The sequence below is a fragment of the Aspergillus costaricaensis genome (genome assembly GCF_003184835.1).
Source record: "Aspergillus costaricaensis CBS 115574 unplaced genomic scaffold BO79scaffold_23, whole genome shotgun sequence".
Taxonomy (NCBI): domain Eukaryota; kingdom Fungi; phylum Ascomycota; class Eurotiomycetes; order Eurotiales; family Aspergillaceae; genus Aspergillus; species Aspergillus costaricensis.
In genome coordinates, this window is record NW_020291823.1 from 525,308 (window position 1) to 544,639 (window position 19,332).

General features: G+C 49.3%; 5 protein-coding genes across 5 annotated transcripts; 2 read left to right on the top strand and 3 right to left on the bottom strand.

Annotated features, from left to right (window-relative positions):
* Window positions 1-222: 222 nt before the first annotated feature.
* BO79DRAFT_34098 (putative RNA binding protein Jsn1) lies at window positions 223-4,485 on the bottom strand. The gene is made up of 2 exons (XM_025689099.1): window positions 3,856-4,485; window positions 223-3,779 (listed from the first exon to the last, which is right to left on the bottom strand). Exons 1-2 carry the CDS (start codon window positions 4,092-4,094, stop codon window positions 407-409), a joined length of 3,612 nt encoding a protein of 1,203 aa, XP_025537852.1. The 5' UTR covers window positions 4,095-4,485; the 3' UTR covers window positions 223-406.
* Window positions 4,486-7,162: 2,677 nt separating this feature from the next.
* BO79DRAFT_176607 (putative signal transducer) lies at window positions 7,163-9,877 on the top strand (the record flags this gene model as incomplete). The annotated part of the gene is made up of 2 exons (XM_025679864.1): window positions 7,163-9,358; window positions 9,426-9,877. The coding sequence occupies exons 1-2, from the start codon at window positions 7,399-7,401 to the stop codon at window positions 9,875-9,877; spliced, it is 2,412 nt and encodes an 803-aa protein (XP_025537853.1). The 5' UTR covers window positions 7,163-7,398.
* Window positions 9,878-11,157: 1,280 nt separating this feature from the next.
* Window positions 11,158-13,078, bottom strand: BO79DRAFT_270085 (cytochrome P450; the record flags this gene model as incomplete). Its single annotated transcript, XM_025687265.1, has 6 exons — window positions 11,158-11,982; window positions 12,051-12,078; window positions 12,139-12,322; window positions 12,386-12,716; window positions 12,786-12,858; window positions 12,930-13,078. The coding sequence occupies 6 exons, from the start codon at window positions 13,076-13,078 to the stop codon at window positions 11,158-11,160; spliced, it is 1,590 nt and encodes a 529-aa protein (XP_025537854.1).
* A 1,552-nt stretch (window positions 13,079-14,630) lies between these two features.
* On the top strand, window positions 14,631-15,260 carry BO79DRAFT_152026 (terpenoid synthase; the record flags this gene model as incomplete). Its single annotated transcript, XM_025678674.1, has 1 exon — window positions 14,631-15,260. The coding sequence occupies one exon, from the start codon at window positions 14,631-14,633 to the stop codon at window positions 15,258-15,260; it is 630 nt and encodes a 209-aa protein (XP_025537855.1).
* A 1,847-nt stretch (window positions 15,261-17,107) lies between these two features.
* On the bottom strand, window positions 17,108-18,903 carry BO79DRAFT_230219 (uncharacterized protein; the record flags this gene model as incomplete). The annotated part of the gene is made up of 9 exons (XM_025684086.1): window positions 17,108-17,222; window positions 17,316-17,452; window positions 17,541-17,623; window positions 17,738-17,787; window positions 18,201-18,316; window positions 18,390-18,478; window positions 18,509-18,654; window positions 18,718-18,782; window positions 18,877-18,903. The coding sequence occupies 9 exons, from the start codon at window positions 18,901-18,903 to the stop codon at window positions 17,108-17,110; spliced, it is 828 nt and encodes a 275-aa protein (XP_025537856.1).
* Between the last annotated feature and the right edge of the window lie 429 nt (window positions 18,904-19,332).

A 19,332-nucleotide genomic window follows, 5' to 3' on the forward strand; every position in this document is an offset into this window, starting at 1 on the left:
AACCGAATAATAAGAATGAACAATACCATCTGTTCTCATATCCAACAGAATAATAGCAAAGAAAACATATAACCAAGCCACAAGGGGCAGAAATCACTTAAATGCTTATTGACATGACAAAGGCAACACCACTATGCTCTCAAATGGACAAAAATTCACAACACTTTTTTCTCATCTCGTTCCTCCTTCCTCCGTTTCCAAGACGATCCAGCGTCGGTCTAGGTGTGACAAGGGTCATTTCGTTATAGCCATACTACTCTCTGTATCCCGGAAATCGAAAAAAAGGGTAAGGGCAAAACTTTATACATCAGGTTGAAGTCAATGGCGAATTAAAGAGTTATAAAAAAGCCTCAATGCTGGAGATCAATCCGCATTAGCGTCGGTCGCCCAGGCAAGCCGTAGGCTCTCACATATGCTGGGGATGACTCACACGGCCACGTCGTCCACCCGCAGACTGTGTCTGAGCTGGCTGCGCTTGGGAATAGAACTGAGTAGGATACTGATACATCTGAGCAGAGTTCGTAACAGGGCTGAATTGCTGGGGGGCAAAAGTCGGTTGGTTCATCATAGGGTTGGAGTTCATCTGGCCAGGACCGCCAGCCAAGGGCACTCCCGGGGTCTGCAGAGCCCGAAGACTGTCAGCCGAAGGTGCTCCAGCCGGGTATCCAAAGCTGGAATTTCCGAGGCTTGGGTATAGTCCCGAGGGAGAGAGGCCCCGGGACTGTGCAGCTAGGTAGGCCTGATACTGCAGTTGTTGCTGGGTCAGAGGCGCCAAGGGCTCCTGGCCGAAGCCGGTACCATTAACACCAACTCCACCAACCCCGTTAAGAGGATTGAGACCACCAGCAGAACCAATGCTGTTCATTCCATTGATACTGTATGGATCAAAAGGAGCGGGGTTGGGCTGCTGCTCGGAGGCAACGGGCCTGGTCGCATCCAGACCTGGGCCTAGCATGGTAGGAAACTGCGCACCATATTGACGTTCCATGGACTGCTGGGAGCCGTAGTTTGACGCCGCCTGCCGGGAGGTTGGGCGATGCTGTTGCTTGTCCGAGTTGGAAACATGATCACGTCCATGATGATTGTCGCGAGCACCTCCCCGAGATGACAAGCCAACTTCGTCCATCAAACGCTTGTAGCCTTGACTGGGAGTTGCCTTCAGCTTAGTGAGAACCTTGGAGACGTTCTTCACCACTTCGGCGCGCATAGACTCATCAAAGAAAGGTGTGGTAAGAACCTTAAAGATCAGTGTCGCGCCCGATGTCTGGTCGCTCAAGATCTTCTCCAGTACCTCGTCGCCCGGGCTGAAAAAGAGAGCCTTCAACACTATCTCACGGGCATCTGGCTCGTTGCGCTGGTTAATCACCTTCAAGACAGTCAGGTAGGCGACCTTGTGGGTGCACAGGTGCACGAGATGAGGGACCAGGCGTGGTGCAAGCACGGTGCGACGGCGGGGGAAAGTGCAGGTATCCAAGAACCATGTCAGCAACAGAGCCCCGTTGGCATTCGTCGCAAGCTGGACGCTGTGGAGAGCAATGGCCGAGGCAAGCATGCGTTGCTGGTCCTTCGAGGCGTGGTGGCTTTCAAGGCATGCTCGCATGGCCCGAGCACCGAAGCGGCCCTGGGCGATCTCCCACATCCGACTGAGCATCGTCTCGAAGATGAAATCATTGAATGGTGCGCCAAAACGCAGGCAGCACTGGAGAACATAGTTGCCGTACTGGTCAAGGAATAACGGAACGGTGTATGGCCTCAGAGCATCAACAATCATCTGCATCTGGTTCGGAGTCTTGGCCACATCAATGATCTTCTGTGCGGCCCAGGTTCCGTTCTTGTGGACACCAATTTCAGCAAGGTGAGGCGCAATGGGTCCGAGCATCTGCTCCTTGGTGGATTCCGAGCAGAACTCGAAGAGCTTCTGGACGACAGTGTTTCCGAGATAATCCGACGCGAGCTCTGCGATTTCCGGCAGCATCGCAACGGCAGTTTCCTCAATCTCCTGGACTGAGCAAGCTCCATTATCGATCCTCTTGCGGATATCACGGAGCCGCGGTGCGTCGAACATCCTAGTTTGGCTGGGCTCGGCGATCGGGGGAATCTCATCTTCAAATGCATCAAAGGCAATTGCGCGATGGATGCTAGCGCTGATATTGTGAGCATCGTCTTCCGTGGCCCCGAACTCGGTGACGATTTGTGCCATTTCCGGCTGCAGCTCGGGAAGAGAAGGTATATGCGGAATGCTGGTGCCGCTCTCCGGTCTCACAATACCATCAGGTCCGTTCATGCTTGGATCAGGAGTCGGAGAAGACTGAGCTCCATTGACACCGGGCGTGCCAGAAGCAGAGGTGCCAGGAACTTTAGCATATCCGATCCGGACAGGGCCAGCGCCGGGGAAAATCTCCTTTCCGTTGAGAAGTGACTTGGCCTGAATGGCACTCTCAATGCGCTCATAGTTGACAAAGCCACAGTTCTTGTGGGTCAGAACGCGAGTAGACTCGATTTTGCCGTACAGGCTGAAGATCGCCTCCAAAGACGTGACCGTGGTGGAGACAGGAATGCTGCCAATCCAGAGAGCACGAGTAGGGCCATCCTGATTGTTCTCGTCTGCCAAGTCTCCCGTTTGCCGCATTCCCACGTTAGGCGCACCACTTCCACCAAGATGCATGAGCTGAACAGCTTCCGACAGCTCATCGTATTCTCCGCCTTCCGCGATGTTGAGGTCAGCGGCGCTAAAGCTGTTCTCGAGACGCGAAGGAGTAGCGAGGTAATTGCGGATTGACGAGCGCTGGGGAGGGGCCTCCAAAATTCCAGCCGTCCTGGCACGAGGTCGGCTGGCAGATGCGTGGTTGGCGAATGCCTGTACAGCAAGGTTGTGCTGATGAATCTGAGCCTGGGTTGCGGCCAACTGGGCTGCTGTTGCAGCCGCAGAAGGAGTAACGGTGCCAGAGGGAAGTTGCGAGTAGCGGCTCTCATACTCCAGGTCCTCGTCATCAGCATACTTCTCTTTCGCGTTCACCGAATACGATCGGATACGGCTGTTATTCTTCATCATGGCCAGTTCCGCCAGCAAAGGGGGCAAAGAAGACTGTTGTTGTTGCTGCTGCTGCTGTTGCTGTTGCTGCTGCTGTTGAAGGAGCATATTGACATCAGGCCGCACAAGCGTAGCTCGTGCCTGTTGCGGTGTCTCCGCCAAGCCCAAGTAGTCTAGCGTTTTCACATCGGTATCCGCAAGCCCGTCCCTTGAGAATGACGACTGGCTGGGAGAGGCAGGTCCTTCAGAAGAGCGAATGCTTGTCAGTGTTGTCGCGCGCTCACGTCCGGTTGCCCAGCTAGTAGAGAACAAGGACGGTCCGAATGGACCAGAAGAACCCAAAAAGTTTGCTCTCTGGGGCATAGAGCCTGCTCGGAGACGCGAAAGAGATCCCGCGCTGCTCCCACCAGGGGCAGTTGCGGTCTTTGCGCCTGTGTCGATACCGGAAACGCCGGATGGGCGGAAAGGGCTAGTTGACGGCGTAGGGCGGGAGGTCTGAGGCATATATGGTTGTTGAAGATTCACCTCATTCAATGCACCGACGGGCGAAAATCTGGAAGGAACAGTCCCAGCTCTTGCTCTCCGGCCAGGGCTATTGATCGAGCCGCTGGAGGTAGGCACCAGATCTGGGAATCCTTCTTGGCTTGGGGACTCCGGGATGTTCTCGCGAAGAGGGGTGGAATGACCGCTAGTCGGCGGGCCCCAGATACTGGGCGAAACGCCTTCCTCTGCCTGGATCTCTCGCGCTCTAATGTAGGGGGGAAAAAACAGGCATTAGTCTGCGAGAAACGAAATAAGCGCATTGAGATAACTAGGGTGCTTACCGTTTAGAGTACAAGCGAGCCCCAAGTTCATGAGAAGGGGATCCAGCCCCTAGCCTCGCGCCGCCAATTGCGCCTGCGGCTCCATTCAGACCATTCGACGGGCCGAACGGCGACTTGATGGCAGCAGATCCAGAGAGATCACTGGGAGAGCTACGCCCTGTGCTAGTTCCCGACATTGGTTGAGTGGTCGGAATGTAATTGAGGTTCATATGACCATCCGGTCGTGAAACAGGGAGCATTATGAATTATTTCCCTCCGCCTCAAACGAAGGCGGACACCGGACACCTTGTGTATGAATACAAGTAATGATATGCAGTTGTCGGATCGGTAAAGATGCTGCTCAATCGGAGGATTGTCTCGCGAGGGTCATGTGTCAGTTCAGTGTGTTGAGAACCAAACGTCGATAATTGAGAGCCGATGCCAATGGGGAGCACCGGAGCAATCAAGGCTGAAACGATTGATCAATGAACGTAAAGTTCGACGCTCGAGGAAGCCAGCGTTCTGTGCGTCCAGCCGGTGTGTGGATGTGCTCGTGGCGGGGTTGACGGAGGACTGGGTCCGAAAGAATACGTAAGCTTGAACAAGCACGGATGCTCAGGAAATAGGAGAGACAGCGAGATCGATGAAGTAGTTGTCAATAGTTGTCCGTTAAGCGTAAGGCCCAGTCAGCTTTGTCACCGTGGGTAGTAAAGATAATCTTTGGACTAGTGGCCAGATTCGATTGCCACGATCCACCGCAGTGATTAGGTCCCGAGTGTTCAAAAATATCGCTAACCCGCAAGGACCCGCTCGAAATGACCGCAAGGACACGAGGAGATTGAATGGGAAAAATGTCGAGCGAGGGGGTGGGAAGAGCGAAAGAAAGGAACGCGGAGGTCGTTGATGTACGGGGGTGGTGGTGGGTGGAAGGGAAGCCGAAAAGGGTCGCTGGACTCTTTTAGGGTGGCTGGAATAAATTGCGCGGCTTCGGGCAGAAGCCAGAAAAAGATACAAGAATGGAAAAGACCGACGATGGGACGATACTAAAAGGGATACTGAATTGAAGGATTACTCAAAAGAGAAGAGATTGGGGAGGGAAAAAGGGAAGGGGAGGTAAAATGGGAGAGTAAGACAGGAAAGGGGTGCATGAAAGGAGGAAGCGTAAGAAGGAAGAATAGATGGCGGTGGATGTTTGGTGAAGAAGGAAGAGAGTAGAGCTGCTGCACCGGCGCGGAGGGAAAAGGTAAAAGGTGGAAAAGAGACTTCGAGTAGAGAGAAGGAGGAAGGCGGTTAGTTTACTCAGTTGGGGAGCTCAGGTTTGCCGGATCCCGGGGGGGGCATGTCATATCCACTCGTCTGGTTGGCCGGTCGGGTTCACCCATTCCCTACTTATTTTTTTTTTTATTACTCGAGAAGTGTGCCTGTGAAGTGCATGAAAATAAAAAAAAAAAAAAATAATTGTCTTAATTTTCTGACTCTTATGGTCTTTTCTTATATTGGTGAAGGATCCTTCCCTGTTCATCCTTCATCCCCATCTTCATCCCTTGGTGTGCTCGTGCCCACTGCCCAGCTGGCGATCAACCATTATTTCCTGCTGCTTCTGCTCGAACCCCCGGGGGAAACAGAGAGGGTCAGGCCTGTTCGTTCGGTTCATCGATCGATCCCCCTCCTAATTCCGATTTTCGAGAAGCTCCTAAATAGCGCATTTTCCACCCTCAGCCTTCCACAATTCCATGATCGGCTCTCTTCGCAATAGTCTTTTGTCAGCGATAATTGATAATTATCGGTATACTTCCATAGTGCTTACTACATCGTTCAATATTTCGTCTTATAGATCACGTAGATGTAAAAATTGCTCAGTAATAATATTATTTTATGGTCTTGCTCTCACCGAATACTGAGTAGAGTTCCCACCTGATTTCGCTCACTAGATGGGTGTACAATTCTAAAAGCGGAAAGAGATCAGGCCCGGGTGGAGTCGATGCTTTTGGATAGCATCAACAGTTAATGACCGACAGCCTTACAAGACAACTTTCTTGGTTTTGAAATGTTCAATAATTCAGTTTCACTTCTGTATATCACTGTGGATGACAGTTTATTCGGGACTAAGGTCACAGTGCAGAGCTAAGAGGTAGACTACAATTTGAAACCAAGATGAATCCATATGTATTACTGCGGCACCTCTTGTCTACACCCAATCCGGATCAAACCTTCACGCATACGGCAATGAAAAGCGTACCAATGGCCTTTTCGACATCCTTGTCGAAGCTGAAACGGGGGAGGGATGCGACCCAGTTCTGGGTGATTGGCACTCTGAAACGTCCTAAGACCCCGCATTCCACCGTCCGTCATGTGTTTTGACATTGATCACCTCTCTTCTTTCCTCCCTCGATTGTGGCAATGAGTAAGTATGTCTATCGGATGACCTGCCTTTTCATGATGTTAAATGGATCGGCGCATAGCTGGAAAGGCTGTTCGATTGATTACTCCCTTGCCGGTTTCTTTCCCAAAGAAATTTACTGTCAGCTTTACTTATACTCGAACTTAACGGAGCCACATCTGTCATGATTACGGAATATATATCGGGTACTACGGAGTACTGCAGTAGATACTAAACCTGGAGCAAACATGTCAAATCCCTCTCGTGGGTTCAATGTAATCCATAACGCAAGGGATGAAGACATTCTGTTGTGAAGGGATGGATATCTCAAGTGGAATCTTTCAAGATGTGAAGTCATCGGCGGAACTCTTATGCAGGAACGCTGCCTGTAGTCTGTACGACGGAGTACTTCCTAAAGTAAACCCTGCCACATCCCTTGAGGATCCGTCATGACATACAGCAAGCTAATCAACCATGGCGGTAAGACAGTTAGTTATGCGGGGGCCAGGCTAAAGGCTACTATGGATATATGGTTTTCACTTTTCTTATTTCAAGCCAATATTCCTGCAGCTACTGTGACTTACAGGAACTTGTGCAACGCGGTACCTGACCCAGAGTATTCTCGGGTCGGGCTGGATGCTTGCGGTCCCCTGCCCGGAAGACTCGGGATGCCCCTCATGCTATATCGTATCAGGTAGGTTGGATTTATACGCCCATACAAAATTTCCTGCTATGTGAATTAGGGATTATTCCATCTCAATTATTGGGGTGACATCCGGGTTCTGAATCCCATTCATCACATATATAAATCACGTGACCTAACATATAATACACCTGAGGCATCAACTTACCACCCGCCACTGCCCTCCGCTGTATCTGCAATGATTTCCGGCACCGCCTTGCCAGAGCTCCGGTGCAACAATTAAGTCTCCAATAATTTGGGCTCAACTCTTTTTTTGCTCCCTTTTGCTCTCCACACATTATTGATATTTGAGGATTAACTTTCTTACGTGATTCTTTTAGAATGAAATAAATGAACAATTTTACCACAAAGTATCACGCTTGGCCGATCTCATACGCGCCCGACCGGACTCGCGTTTTATCGTGATTTTACGGTCGGCTTCCGATAAACGATTAATGTTCCTCACTTGCCGACTTTGAATCAACAACTGTCCTCACGAACAATGGCAGATGATCATGAAAGCCCCTCCTCAGTGGAGGAGGCGCCGGTTGAGTCCCTCATTCAGGGGCGTGCGAAGCGAAGCACAGCCGGCCTTCATATGTCAGCCCTCCTGGACGCCGCCGCAGACGATGACCTTGCGCTCTTGTTCGAGGAAGTGGAGGATGACAACGAGTTTGCGATGGATGTGGAGGAAGAAGGGGGCGAAGAGGATGATATGCGCTTTGAGTCTTCCTCGGATGATGAGGATGATCAAGGACCCGAGTCTCGAGCTGACGACATGGAGGGGGAGCAACAGATACAGAAGGAGGAGCGACAAGAGAAGAAGAAAAAGAGAGCTCGAGAAGACCTTCGATTCAAGATAGCCAGCAAGAAGGTCAAAATCGATCCTACTGCTGTGTCTACAGTGCCTGCTCCTCGCCCTAAAAAGAAGTCGGAACGTATCTCATGGATCCCTACGCCGGAGGAAGGGCCCACGCGATCATCCTCTCGTCGCCAGACTATGCAGAACAAGGAACTCACGCATGCACGCCTGAAGGACAGCGAAGAAAAGCGCATCCGTCTCATCGCCACCATGGAGGAAGCAGCTAAAAGGAAGGCCCAGTTCAAACCGAAGGAGATGACGCAAGCCGAGCGTCTTGCAGAAGCAGAAAGGGTGGAGAGGCATAACAGCAAGAGTCTAAATCGATGGGAGGAAATGGAAAAAAGGAAGGCTGAAGAAAGACGTGCGAAAATTGAAGCCCTTCAGAACCGCCGCCTTGAAGGGCCAGTCATGTCGTACTGGAGCGGCATAGCAACCTGGGTTAATGGTCGCTTAACGCGCATTGGCAAAGTTGACGTTACGGCCAAACCAGAGAAGGAGGATACCACACGCAAGAAAAGCAAGAAGACGGACAAAGAAAACAAAAATGTGATAGAGCAAAAACCGACCGAGGATCCCACTGTTGCTGGTTCTGCCACGTCGCAAACAGCCCCTCCTCCCACCCAGAATGAGGGCTCTACGCTACCACAAACACCCGGCGATGCAGAACCTGCAAAGCCGAACCAAGACCTTGAACAGCAGCAAACAAAGTCTGAGCCCACCCAGACCAATGGCGCAATATCGCAAGAGAAACCCGCTGATACACCAGTGGAGGCACCCACTGCTACGCCAAAGGAAGCACCCACCGATACGCCAATGGAGGAACCCACCGATACGCCAATGGAGGAATCCACCGATACGCCAATGGAGGAATCCACCCCCTCTCATGTGAACACAGAGGCTACTGCTGCTGCCCCTACTCCGGCTGCTGCTGCTGCTGATCCTGTGCAGCCTGCCACAGATGCAGTTAACGACGAGTCGGCTACAGAAGCAGCACCAGACTCTGGTTCATCAAAAATTGAAGATGAAAAGAAAGAGGAAGCCACCGAGGCCAAGGCTCCAGATGCAGCTCCGGAGGAGAGCAAGTCAGATGATAAGCCAGATGTACAACAAAAAGACGACGCTGTACACGCAGCCGAAGCTCAACAGCCTACGTCGCAGGAGTCTGGCGAGAAGCCTACGTTAGACTCCGAAAAGCAGCCTGACCAAGATCCACCAACTGCGGCCGCAAAGTCCGATGATGCATCGAAGGAAACAGCTCCTGAACCAACCACAGCCGCTGAACCTGTGTCTGAACCTGCCACGGTGCAGCAGGAGCTATCCCCTACCACAGTACCAGATGCAAATGCCGCCCCTTCGCAGACTAACCCGCAGAAGGAGACGCCCAATCCAGCACAACCGGGCCAGGAGGCTCCGGAGGTGCATACGGACCAGCCAGCTGTTGCGAATGGGGAAACCCCACAACCGCAAGTTCCAGAGGTACCTCAGGTTGTCGAGCAAACAGGACGAACCCTTACGGTGTTGGAGAACTTTGATGACAAGACCGCCCAAAGCCGCGAGTTTAGTATCTACTTCAACGCCAAAAAACCCCCTAGGCTAACCAGTATGCAATGCACCTATTCCCCCATTGCATGCACGAACACATTGGACATGCTAACACCGCAAAATAGAAATCTCTTCATCCCTCTGCGTTATTACATCACTACCCTCGCGCTATCGGGATCCCGAAACCTCCCTGCCCTTCGCAAACTCACATGCTTACAACGAGATCCGACACACGGTGGCACAAAAGTATAGTTGGAGTCCCATGCTGGGATGCTACGTTGGACCTGTCGGAGTCGCTGCGCGAGGAGTACCAGCGCGGTTCCTCGGCGGTCCTGAAGCAAAAGAAGAAACTAAAGAGAGCGGAAAGGACGACAAAGCCGCTAGCAACGAGGCCACCACCACTACTAGTGACAAGACAGAAAAAGAGAAAGAGAACGAAGCAAAGACTTCCGCCGCGGAGGCACCTGCTCCATCTACATCCGGCCCTTCAGCTGCAGCCGCACCCGCGTCCGCATCAACACCCACACCCACACCCGTTGCGGCTACCGCGGGCGATCCGATGGATGTCGATAAATGATTTCCCTCTCCCATTCCAGGTCTGACCTGGAAAAAGAAGGAGTGGTTGCTATTATGTTGCACCGGCGTGTTCATGTTCCTATGCCCAAGATACCCACTATTACATCTACACCATCAACTCTAATCACACGTCTACAAATATATCATACGTAGTATCAAAGATGAACAGTAGCGTAATTCAAAATTCATTCATGCCACTAACTATCTATCTACCTACTACCGAACTCATGCAGCATGCACAACATACCGGGTCACACCTCCAACAATTAAAGCAACGAACTCACAGCCCCACGGTTTAAAATAAGTACCTCAAAAAAAAAAAAAAAAAAAAAAAAAAGTAACCAACCAATCACAGCATACAGTAGCCAGCTAAATTTGCAAACCAGCCCAAAACGTCCGTGCCCAATGGCACGCGACATATTAAATGATACAGTACTTACATCATTTACATACTTATTCCACAGCGAAACGAACGCATTATCAGGGATATGTGAGACGCCCATTGGCACGGGGCATATATCACGGTGACCTACTTAGTAGTCTCATACTTATGCTCCTGCGCCATGGCGCAAATGCAAAGGATTGTGGCCCACTCATAATATGACATTTCATATGTATGTATAAGTCGCTAGATCCGAGCTGTAGAGAGTATGGTAACCAGGGAAACTTGTATTAATCTGACAAATAGTAGTCAAACAGACTAGGAAAAAGTCACTGTTTTTTCCCCTCTTGCTTGCTTGCAGTCAGGTCAACGAGGACTATGGATCTGAATGTTACTTCGTTTATCAATTATGGAAAGTGCCGGGGGGAGGTTGGTTGTTGTACTTTACTTACTTACTGACTGACTGACTGCTGGGAAGTGGTTGACGAGATAGGTGAGTAGTACTAGGTGGGTGCTAGTACATACTACATTGGATGTCACAGTGATTGTGTGGCATGGTTGTGTTACGGCTTATATACATAGTAATAAAACAAAGCTGGTAGGTAGTTACTAGTAAAGAGAGACAGGAAGGCTAGTCTGTTCTGGGAATAAATGGGTAACTGCTTACAATGCTGTGGTGTCAGATTGGTTGTAATATTTGGTACCGGAATAATTCATGCGTAAATTAACCCGTCACAGTATGGTATTACTGCTTTGCTTGAGACTAGTAGGGTAGTATGAACAGTTAAACAGAAACAAACAAAACTGAATAAAGACATTTGGTTGTCATTTCCAACTATTTGATTCCTATACTTCTCAGACCTAACCAGATTTAAATACCCGGTTAACTGTCAGATCAATCATCCCCTAACAAGCAACCTGATACCCTTACTCCCCTCCTTCGTAGCGGGGATGAACATATCAGCCGCAAAATCCACATCGTCATTGGACGTTTCAAACAGCTCCAGCATCCCTCCTTTCCCACCCGTCTCATCCCCCGTGCCGCCATACAGTCTAAAGATCCTCGAGATGCAAATATAAAGTTCCGCATAGGCCAAATTGATACCTACACATTGTCTCGAGCCCTTGGTGAAAGACACGAGATACTTGTTCAGTCTTTTCCCCTCTTTGTCGGCCTCGATCCATCGTTCTGGACGGAATTTGCTTGGCTCCGGAAATATAGCGGGGTCATTATGCACGAAAACAGAGTTCATATTCATGGGTGTTCCTGGCGGAATCACCCAATCCTTGCCGCGTTTTCCGTCGTGGAAGACCAGTGCATCGTCGGGTGAAATACGGGCAAGGCGGCCAACAACTCCATAGGATAGACGTAGACCTTCGTGTATCACAGCGGTAAGGTAGGGAAGTTGTTCTAGCACCTCGATCCCGACGGGTGCTATGGGATCAGAGATGGAAGAGACTAATTCGGCACGAAGACGAGATAGAGTGTCCGGTTGCTTCAGCAGGAAGTATGTGATAACTGATAATGCCCAGGCTGTGGTTTCAGTGCCCGCACCCACGACTATTTTAGCTTCCTGGGCAAGTCGCTCGACACTCTTCTCGGAGACAGGCAGATTTGGGTTTGCAATTAGGTCGTGGAAGATCGTGGATTGTTTCTCTCCATGGGGGACATCTGCTTCATTAATGATCTGGTGCACCTGGGCTAGATTGTCGCGAGCGAAGGACTATTGACTTCTGGTTAGCTCGCAGTTCTCTTAAACACTGACAAAGAGGTATAAGGATTTAGTAGTACCTGTTCATCCTCCAGCACGGTTGCAATGCTATCATTTATCGTGCAGTTAGCTTAAGTGTCATAGTAGCAGAGGGGCAATCAATCATACGTTGGACTAATCCACGAGACGATCCACGGCGGAACAACCTGGCCAACATGAATGAGCCAGTGGAAATGCTTCATCCAATGCACAACCTTGCTGGCAGCAAGCAGCGCCTCCTGAGCTGATGCACCAAAGTCGTCCTTTTGCAGTCGCTCACGCGACCGACTGAAAGTGTACTCCATAATTACATCTGCGACTCTGTTAGTTACTTCGCACGGAAACCCTTTTTGGGCTTTCATCATTCCGTTCATACCGTTTGTAAACGCGGCGTAGGCCATATCAATGCGAACCGGCTGGCCAGTATTCTTAAAGCCATTCAATCTCCTCAGGAGGATGTCGACCTTCCCCCATATGACGGGCTGCAAGCGTCGGACGCTTGCTTTTGAGAAGAAAGGATTCAAAGCGGACCGACGCATGCGATGTAAATCATGGCCGATAGAAGATATGGTGGAGTAGGGTGTCCCGAGCTGCTGATTGTAGTGGGAGGTTTTATTTCTCTTCTTACTCCCGGGCGCATATATTTCATCATAGAAGGCCGAGGTTTCTATATGAAGCTCCTCGGGATTGATGCGAACAATCGGACCCTATGTACTTGTCAGTAGAAGGTATGGAGGTTTTTACTCTAGAACATGCATATAGAAAGTCATACTTACATAGCGTTTATGCATATCACTGATCTTGAAGATATAACGGCCACCACATATTGCATCGTAATAGAATTCATAACTCGAGTGTGCAGTTAGCTTTCAACTATTCTCACTACAGAATCCACATGGATACGCGTAATTCGAACTTACAACCATGTCACAGCTGCCAGCGGTGGCCCCGGAAAAGCTGCAATGGGGCTCAGGTACAAACGATACACTATACAGACTACTAGGTAGGCAAGAAACACAGTTGATACCCCAGTCACGGAGAGGGGACTGAGCTCCTCGACGAAAGCCATTCTAAGTTCCAACACGTCACGAATGAAAGCCGAATCATTTGGTAGTTCTTATCAGAAAAAAATGAACAAGAAAGATGGAGGGTGGAAAAAAGTGGCACAAGATGACCGGGTGTTGGGTTAGAATTTTTGTTTCCCCCAAGTGCCTGAAAGGGTAGCTTTTCTGCACCGCTTTAAGATCGGGAGGATCGGTGACCTAGGACCAATGTTTACGACGATCGATGGATCCTGATCTTTCAGGGAGGTGGGTGTTCGTCAGGCTCTAGTGGCCAATCGAATAGTTAATCCCTGCGTACTTAGTCACTTGCCTCAAAGATAACTAACTAATTAAGTAACTACGTAGTAGTATTTGCAGGGAACTGCTAGCGCGCATACTTGTGAACAACTCCGATGCATCATCCTTTTCAGAGGATGTCCCACATACTTGAGACCCGAGAAAACCCCTATCGGAAGATAATCGAATTTGCGACGGGGCAATAGTCGCGAGCTAAAGGTCCGCATACTTGCTTTGGCGCCTAATTGACGGGAGAAACGAGCATCTTTGCCAAAAGAAGGTTGTGCAAGATCTTGGGTGGGGGCTATTGGGAGGATGCTCGGAACCAACTTCGATACAGGGAGTGGGAACGGGGAGAATAGTTCCGGCGCAGAGGTTGCTCTGAACCTTCGTAGTATGAAGTATGCGCCCATGTGGCCCGACTCCTGCCAATAATCATGCCTTGATGGAGTTTCGCGGTCCACAGGTTTGAGAGATTTTTCGAGTCAGGATCTTCCCGATTGTTTCTTTCACTCGGGACCCATACACACCGTGACAGATGAGTTCCTCTTTATCTCGCCTCAAATTTCTTTGCAGACTTGATGGAGTTCAGCTGTGCCGGTATTGGTAATACTGCACGGTACACTCGAATTGGGTAGTAGAAAGTGGAGGAGGAATCAAACAATAAACTATGAGAAAACAATAATTTTTAAGACTAGGGGAAATCTTGGAAATGATGAGACAAATAACTAGATAATGTTGGAAAATTGAAGGTCGGGCTGCTCTTAGAAAAGTCGATTTCTCTCCACAGAGCTGGAATTTGTTTTGAATACATGCATATATCCTTTGCCAACATCTCCATTGCCTCTTCAGTAACACAGAATTGCTGCCGGAGAATAATTGGAACATCTGGACGGAAGCATTTTACTCGCCCACACAATGCTAGCATATCAACAGACCCCAGTCGTCTATCCGGACAATGAACATGCGGCGAAAGACATTCCGACAAAAGCCATCCGGTCATTCGTAACAGCACTAGGGTGTGATTTTGGTCGATTCCCCGTCCCCAAAGACCCTGAATTATTCCACGCTGCTGAGAATGCTATCCACCAACATGTCAATTCCGAGCCACATCGCCAGATGCTCATCAAAAGGCTACCAGTTGGTCTAGGCGTCGCCAATTATGCATACACCACCTATCCGTTTGAAGTTCGACTATTTATCGGGATGTACACCACCCTATTCACATACATTGATGACGCAGAACCCCCGGATCTGATATCTAAACTGGAACGTTTTGCCATGAACTTCGGCCTTGGTGCCTCACATTCAGACCCAAACCTTGACTACATGGCATACCTACTATCTGTGGAATTGCCAAAGCTGTGGGGCCCATTCACATCCTCATGCATAACCAAGGCAACAATGGACCTGATATCTGGCTGTATGCTTGAAAGTTACTTTCCCTCCGGCTTTGATCATCTAGCTCGCGGGTTCCCCTCATACCTGCGCAACAAAACAGGTGCTTCGGAGGTGTATGCGTTCTTCATCTTTCCGGAGTCACTCTTCCCAGAGTCTGAGTTTCTTGGATCATATGTGCACACGATCGGTGGGACTATCGAGATTACCAATGCGGTCAATGATATTATATCTCATTATAAGGAGTCGGTGATAGGGAACGAGATGAACGGCCGGATTGTCAGTGAAGCTATAGTACAAAGGCGCCAGCCCGTCGATGTCCTGCTTGAGGTGTGTAGGGATGCAGGTACAATGCACGAGCATATCAAGCACAAGCTAGGGGAGGCCGATGAACGACTACTACGGGCGTATTGCTCTTTTGTTGATGGTCTGTCAGCTTTCCACATCTTGAGTGAACGCTACAAATTGTCTGAGATCGGCATCACAATCAAAAACGGCTTGCTTGTTTGCTAGTTTATTGGCCTGATGCATATTTCCTGTCTGTGTACATATCTGTCATTAATATGCCAAGTTCAAACGTATGTACTTAGACAGCTAGTTGCTTAGTTGATTATAGATAGCATAGATAGCGTTGTTTCAATACACCAAAGTACTACTAGCGTTTATGGATTGTATAACAACTCAGTAAATGAAGCGGAATAGCTCTGTTGATATTGGAGACAGCCACTATAATATAGTCATGTCACATACTCGTAACACTGAGCTGATAGAGCAGAGCTCTGCAAGTAATGGCTGTTCCCGGTTAAGTTTGAGGAGATAACACAGCTTTAAGAACCAGGACGAGATGGTCGGCGAAGGCCTGTCGGTATGACAAACGCAGGTTGCATGCGTGGTGTTGCACGGAAATTACTTACTACCAAACTGCCCACTACACCATACTACCGGGAATCATACGAGGGTCTTGTAATCATGGTAACCATACAGGAAAGGTGACGTAAATGGAAGATTATTATTCCGGTATAGCCTTTCTTATGTATGGCCGTCGTTATCATGTGGGCAGAAGACCGAAGTTGACAATGCCGACAAAGTAAGTTTTATCTGTATGCCAACCCCTCTTTCGAGTCCGTGGGTTCTAATCAGCGTTCAACGCTAATGAACTTCTTGTCCTTGACTCGATCATGGTTTAAGTTGCAGGAAGTTGCGGTGTAGAAACCTTGAATAATGGGAGTAGCTACGTTATAAGACTCTCCATATTTGATAATAAGAGATAAGGGGGATTGAAGGGTGTCCGCGTGCAAGTAGGATATCTACTCCTATCATACTTGATGCGGAAATCTCGCATGTGACGGTGATTAGCATGATGGAGGAGAACGTGTGATAGGCCTTTAAATCGAATGATTCGGTTTAAATCAAGGCAGGGGGCAACGATCGCATGGTGAGAGTATCACTCTACTCCCGTTGAGTGAGTCGGCTTAGTTCGATTCGTATGAATGATGACCCGTGAAACGTGCAGTTGTTGGGTAGAGTAGATACATCATTGTACAGGCTTCGGAGGGGACACAACGCCTGCCCCGCATGTAAGAAGTAAATACGGGGCCATGGAAGCACAAAATGCAACAGGCCAGATTGGACAGACAATTGGACTTGTGATACTCCGTAAACGTGTACGCAACATGGGAAATTACAATCTTCTAGACATTCGAAAGAGTAAAAACATCAGCTAAAAGGACTTGACCTTGATGGGAGAGAATGGACGATCCTTTTTGCTCTGTTGATACTAGTCCAGACTCACCGCTATGGTCGAGACACTGAAATGTGGATGTGTGTGCCTATCAGATTATGGAGCCCTAGATCCAGAATATCCAGTTCAAATGATGTGTTGCGGTAAAGCCGAAAAGGGGGACGATCCCTGGAACAAGTGGGTGGGAATCTCCATCCGTCATCGAGTTTAGTAACATCCAATCTCAACGTCGGATGTATAAATATTTGCTAATGGATGAAGAAGTTTGATCCACAGGACGATCGAGAACGTGTCAACTTCTGTTGTTTTCTACAAATGCAGAATGCATTATTCACCAGTCTGTACCAAACCAATTATCTGTCAGTTTCCAATAAGTTGATCTCCGGATAATTGGTGTGCAACTAGTAAATATAGTCTGCGCTGTGGTTGCCAGTCAGTCTGTGACATTGCCCCACTATTATGGACTCCATCCCCAGTTACTCGCATCATAGACTGATTTGAATGTTGCAGTCACTGATGACATTATAGTTAGTAGACCTTTGTTTAAACCTCTGCTGCCGTGTGGGACTGCCGAAATATGGATGGAATATTTTTGTTTCGCCCCAGAGAATTGTCTCATCTATTTCTGTCCATCACGGCTTTGCTTCGCCTCATGGCGGTAGCCACCTGAGCAGGCCACTATCGGTTTCGCCGGTTCTTCTTGCTGCCTAGTTCCTCCCCTTCTCCTCTTTTGCCTCTCTCGCGATTACAAGCTAGTTTAAGGAAAAAGTACAACTACTACTCGAGGCATTTATGGCGTCACACAATATAGGCCATCCCGAAACGACAGAAAGCCATAGAATTGATCCGGGTCGGCATTTCCTTGTTTGCTAGCCAAGGTTAACTGCCTCCCTGGCGTCCAGTTCCGAATCACTGCTTCCGCACTGCGATAGGGCTCACTCATTGGATCTAACGGCGGGTGATCCTGCCGCACAGATCCAATTAAGGGGGGCGGACACTGCAGAAAAGCACTGAGCTCTGGATGGAGAAACAGTCCATGTGTAAGCCTGTACGTTAAGCATTGGTTGGTTCCCCTTGAGTCCGGCCACCAAGGCACTGTCTAGACCAGCAGATGTGGAGCTGGGGTGTTTTACAGCTGACGCTCCGTGTTGACGATGGCTGCCCGATTTGAGGTGACAAACTGGGCTGGTCGGCAGTGATGATCAGACCTCAAGAGCCCCGCGTAGCAGAGATCCAGCCAAGCCAAGACGACGACATGTCATTCGCATGCGACGAATGGTTGAGGACATGGTGGTGTTCCTTCACCCGATAAGCGTGGTTCGGTCGGTTAAGGGAAAAATAAAATATCGGAATCTCAAGGAAAGCCAAATGAGGATTTGAGGGGCAATGGGAAGGGCTTTTATCGCTCCGGTCTCTGCACAAGATGGACGCGGCAACTAATGGTTACCTTATCGCGATGGGTACCCCGCCTGCCAGTGGACATAAGAGAGACTCCCGAACACTAGTAGAACACCGCAGTACTTACGCACAAGTACCATATAAGAGCAACGAGAGGAAACAACGGATTCGGAGGAGAGGACGAAAAATTCTTTCTGTGTGCTTCGTCTTCCATCCGCTATACACTCCCCACCGGATCCAGAGTGACAGCTAAATATAGCCAGTCAGTCCACAAGGAGAAGTCAAAAAGAGTCGTTCCGGCGGAGCATTGCAACGTTCCCCAGTCATATACTCCGTACGCGGAGTGGATTAGATCATCTATGGGTGGTGAGGTAAGCCGAATCTGTTGTGTGCCTTCCCCATTCAGACGGACGATTGCGCGTTGTGCTGCCTGAGGCAGGCGGCACACGGCAGTCCGGCAGTCTAGAACTCCCTTCCCCAGCCCAATCATGGCGTGACTCAACTGAGTCTCGCCTTCCCTCCCGGGCCTGACGTGCTCGGGCGTCACCCAGGGTGGTCACGGTAACTAGTAATGGGCCGAATGGAGGCACACCTGGGGATGTGAAGAGAAACCAAGGCTAACCTAATCCCCCCATCATGCTCTCCCCATGTAGGTGGAACAAAGTTCTAGAATTTCTGTTGCTTGAATCGATTTTCCGGCTCTGGTTATATCTATCGGGCTGTTCGCTTTTTCTGCCTTTGGTGTTCTTATCGTGAGACGCAAACAGCCTTGACACTTTTCGACTACCACAACAGGAAGACCTTTCGATTACTCTTAGGCTATTCTTATACAATTGATTGACCGTCCCGGCGCCTGTGATCTGATGCTCCCTTCGGTATCCCTCTTTCAGTATTGCCTAGTTATTCTCCGAGCGATTTTTCTGCTTTCCAGTCGGCTGCACGATACTCTCTCATCACCGCCGGTCAATAATCCCGCTTAGCATTACTTACACCCGCCCTTTTCGGTATCAGGCCCATTGCACGTGCGGTGTACCTTGGAGAAGACGGCACACTGGTTTATAAGAAAGGGGCCAAACCAAGAAGAAAACAAAGAGGGATTTAAATCGCAGAAAGGGGGAAACAGAATACACTGCCATTCCTTTGGTATGTATGTCTCCCTTCCTAGCTATAATTATCCTTTACGATTTTCTTTTCTTTCGTTTGTCGATTACCCGTTTGTTACTTTGTTGTCCCTTATCTCTCCCCACTCAGAGGCCGGTGATAACGCTCCCTCAGCCGGGCCACCAACGTTCTAGTAGTACTACTAGTGAGACTGGTTTCATTTGTGACCTATCTGACCAATTCTGGTACCACAGCAGATACACACAGAGCAGAAAAGAAAAAAGCTTATCGTTGTTACTGTCATTACAAAGAATTTGGCGCTCACCCGCTACATATTTGCCTCTC

Excerpts from the sequence above, each read along its gene's own strand:
- BO79DRAFT_34098 (XM_025689099.1), bottom strand. The coding sequence starts at position 4,094 with ATGCTCCCTGTTTCACGACCGGATGGTCATATGAACCTCAATTACATT. Across the intron at positions 3,780-3,855 it reads GCTCGCTTGTACTCTAAACG|AGCGCGAGAGATCCAGGCAG; the intron begins GTAAGCACCCTA and ends CCCCTACATTAG.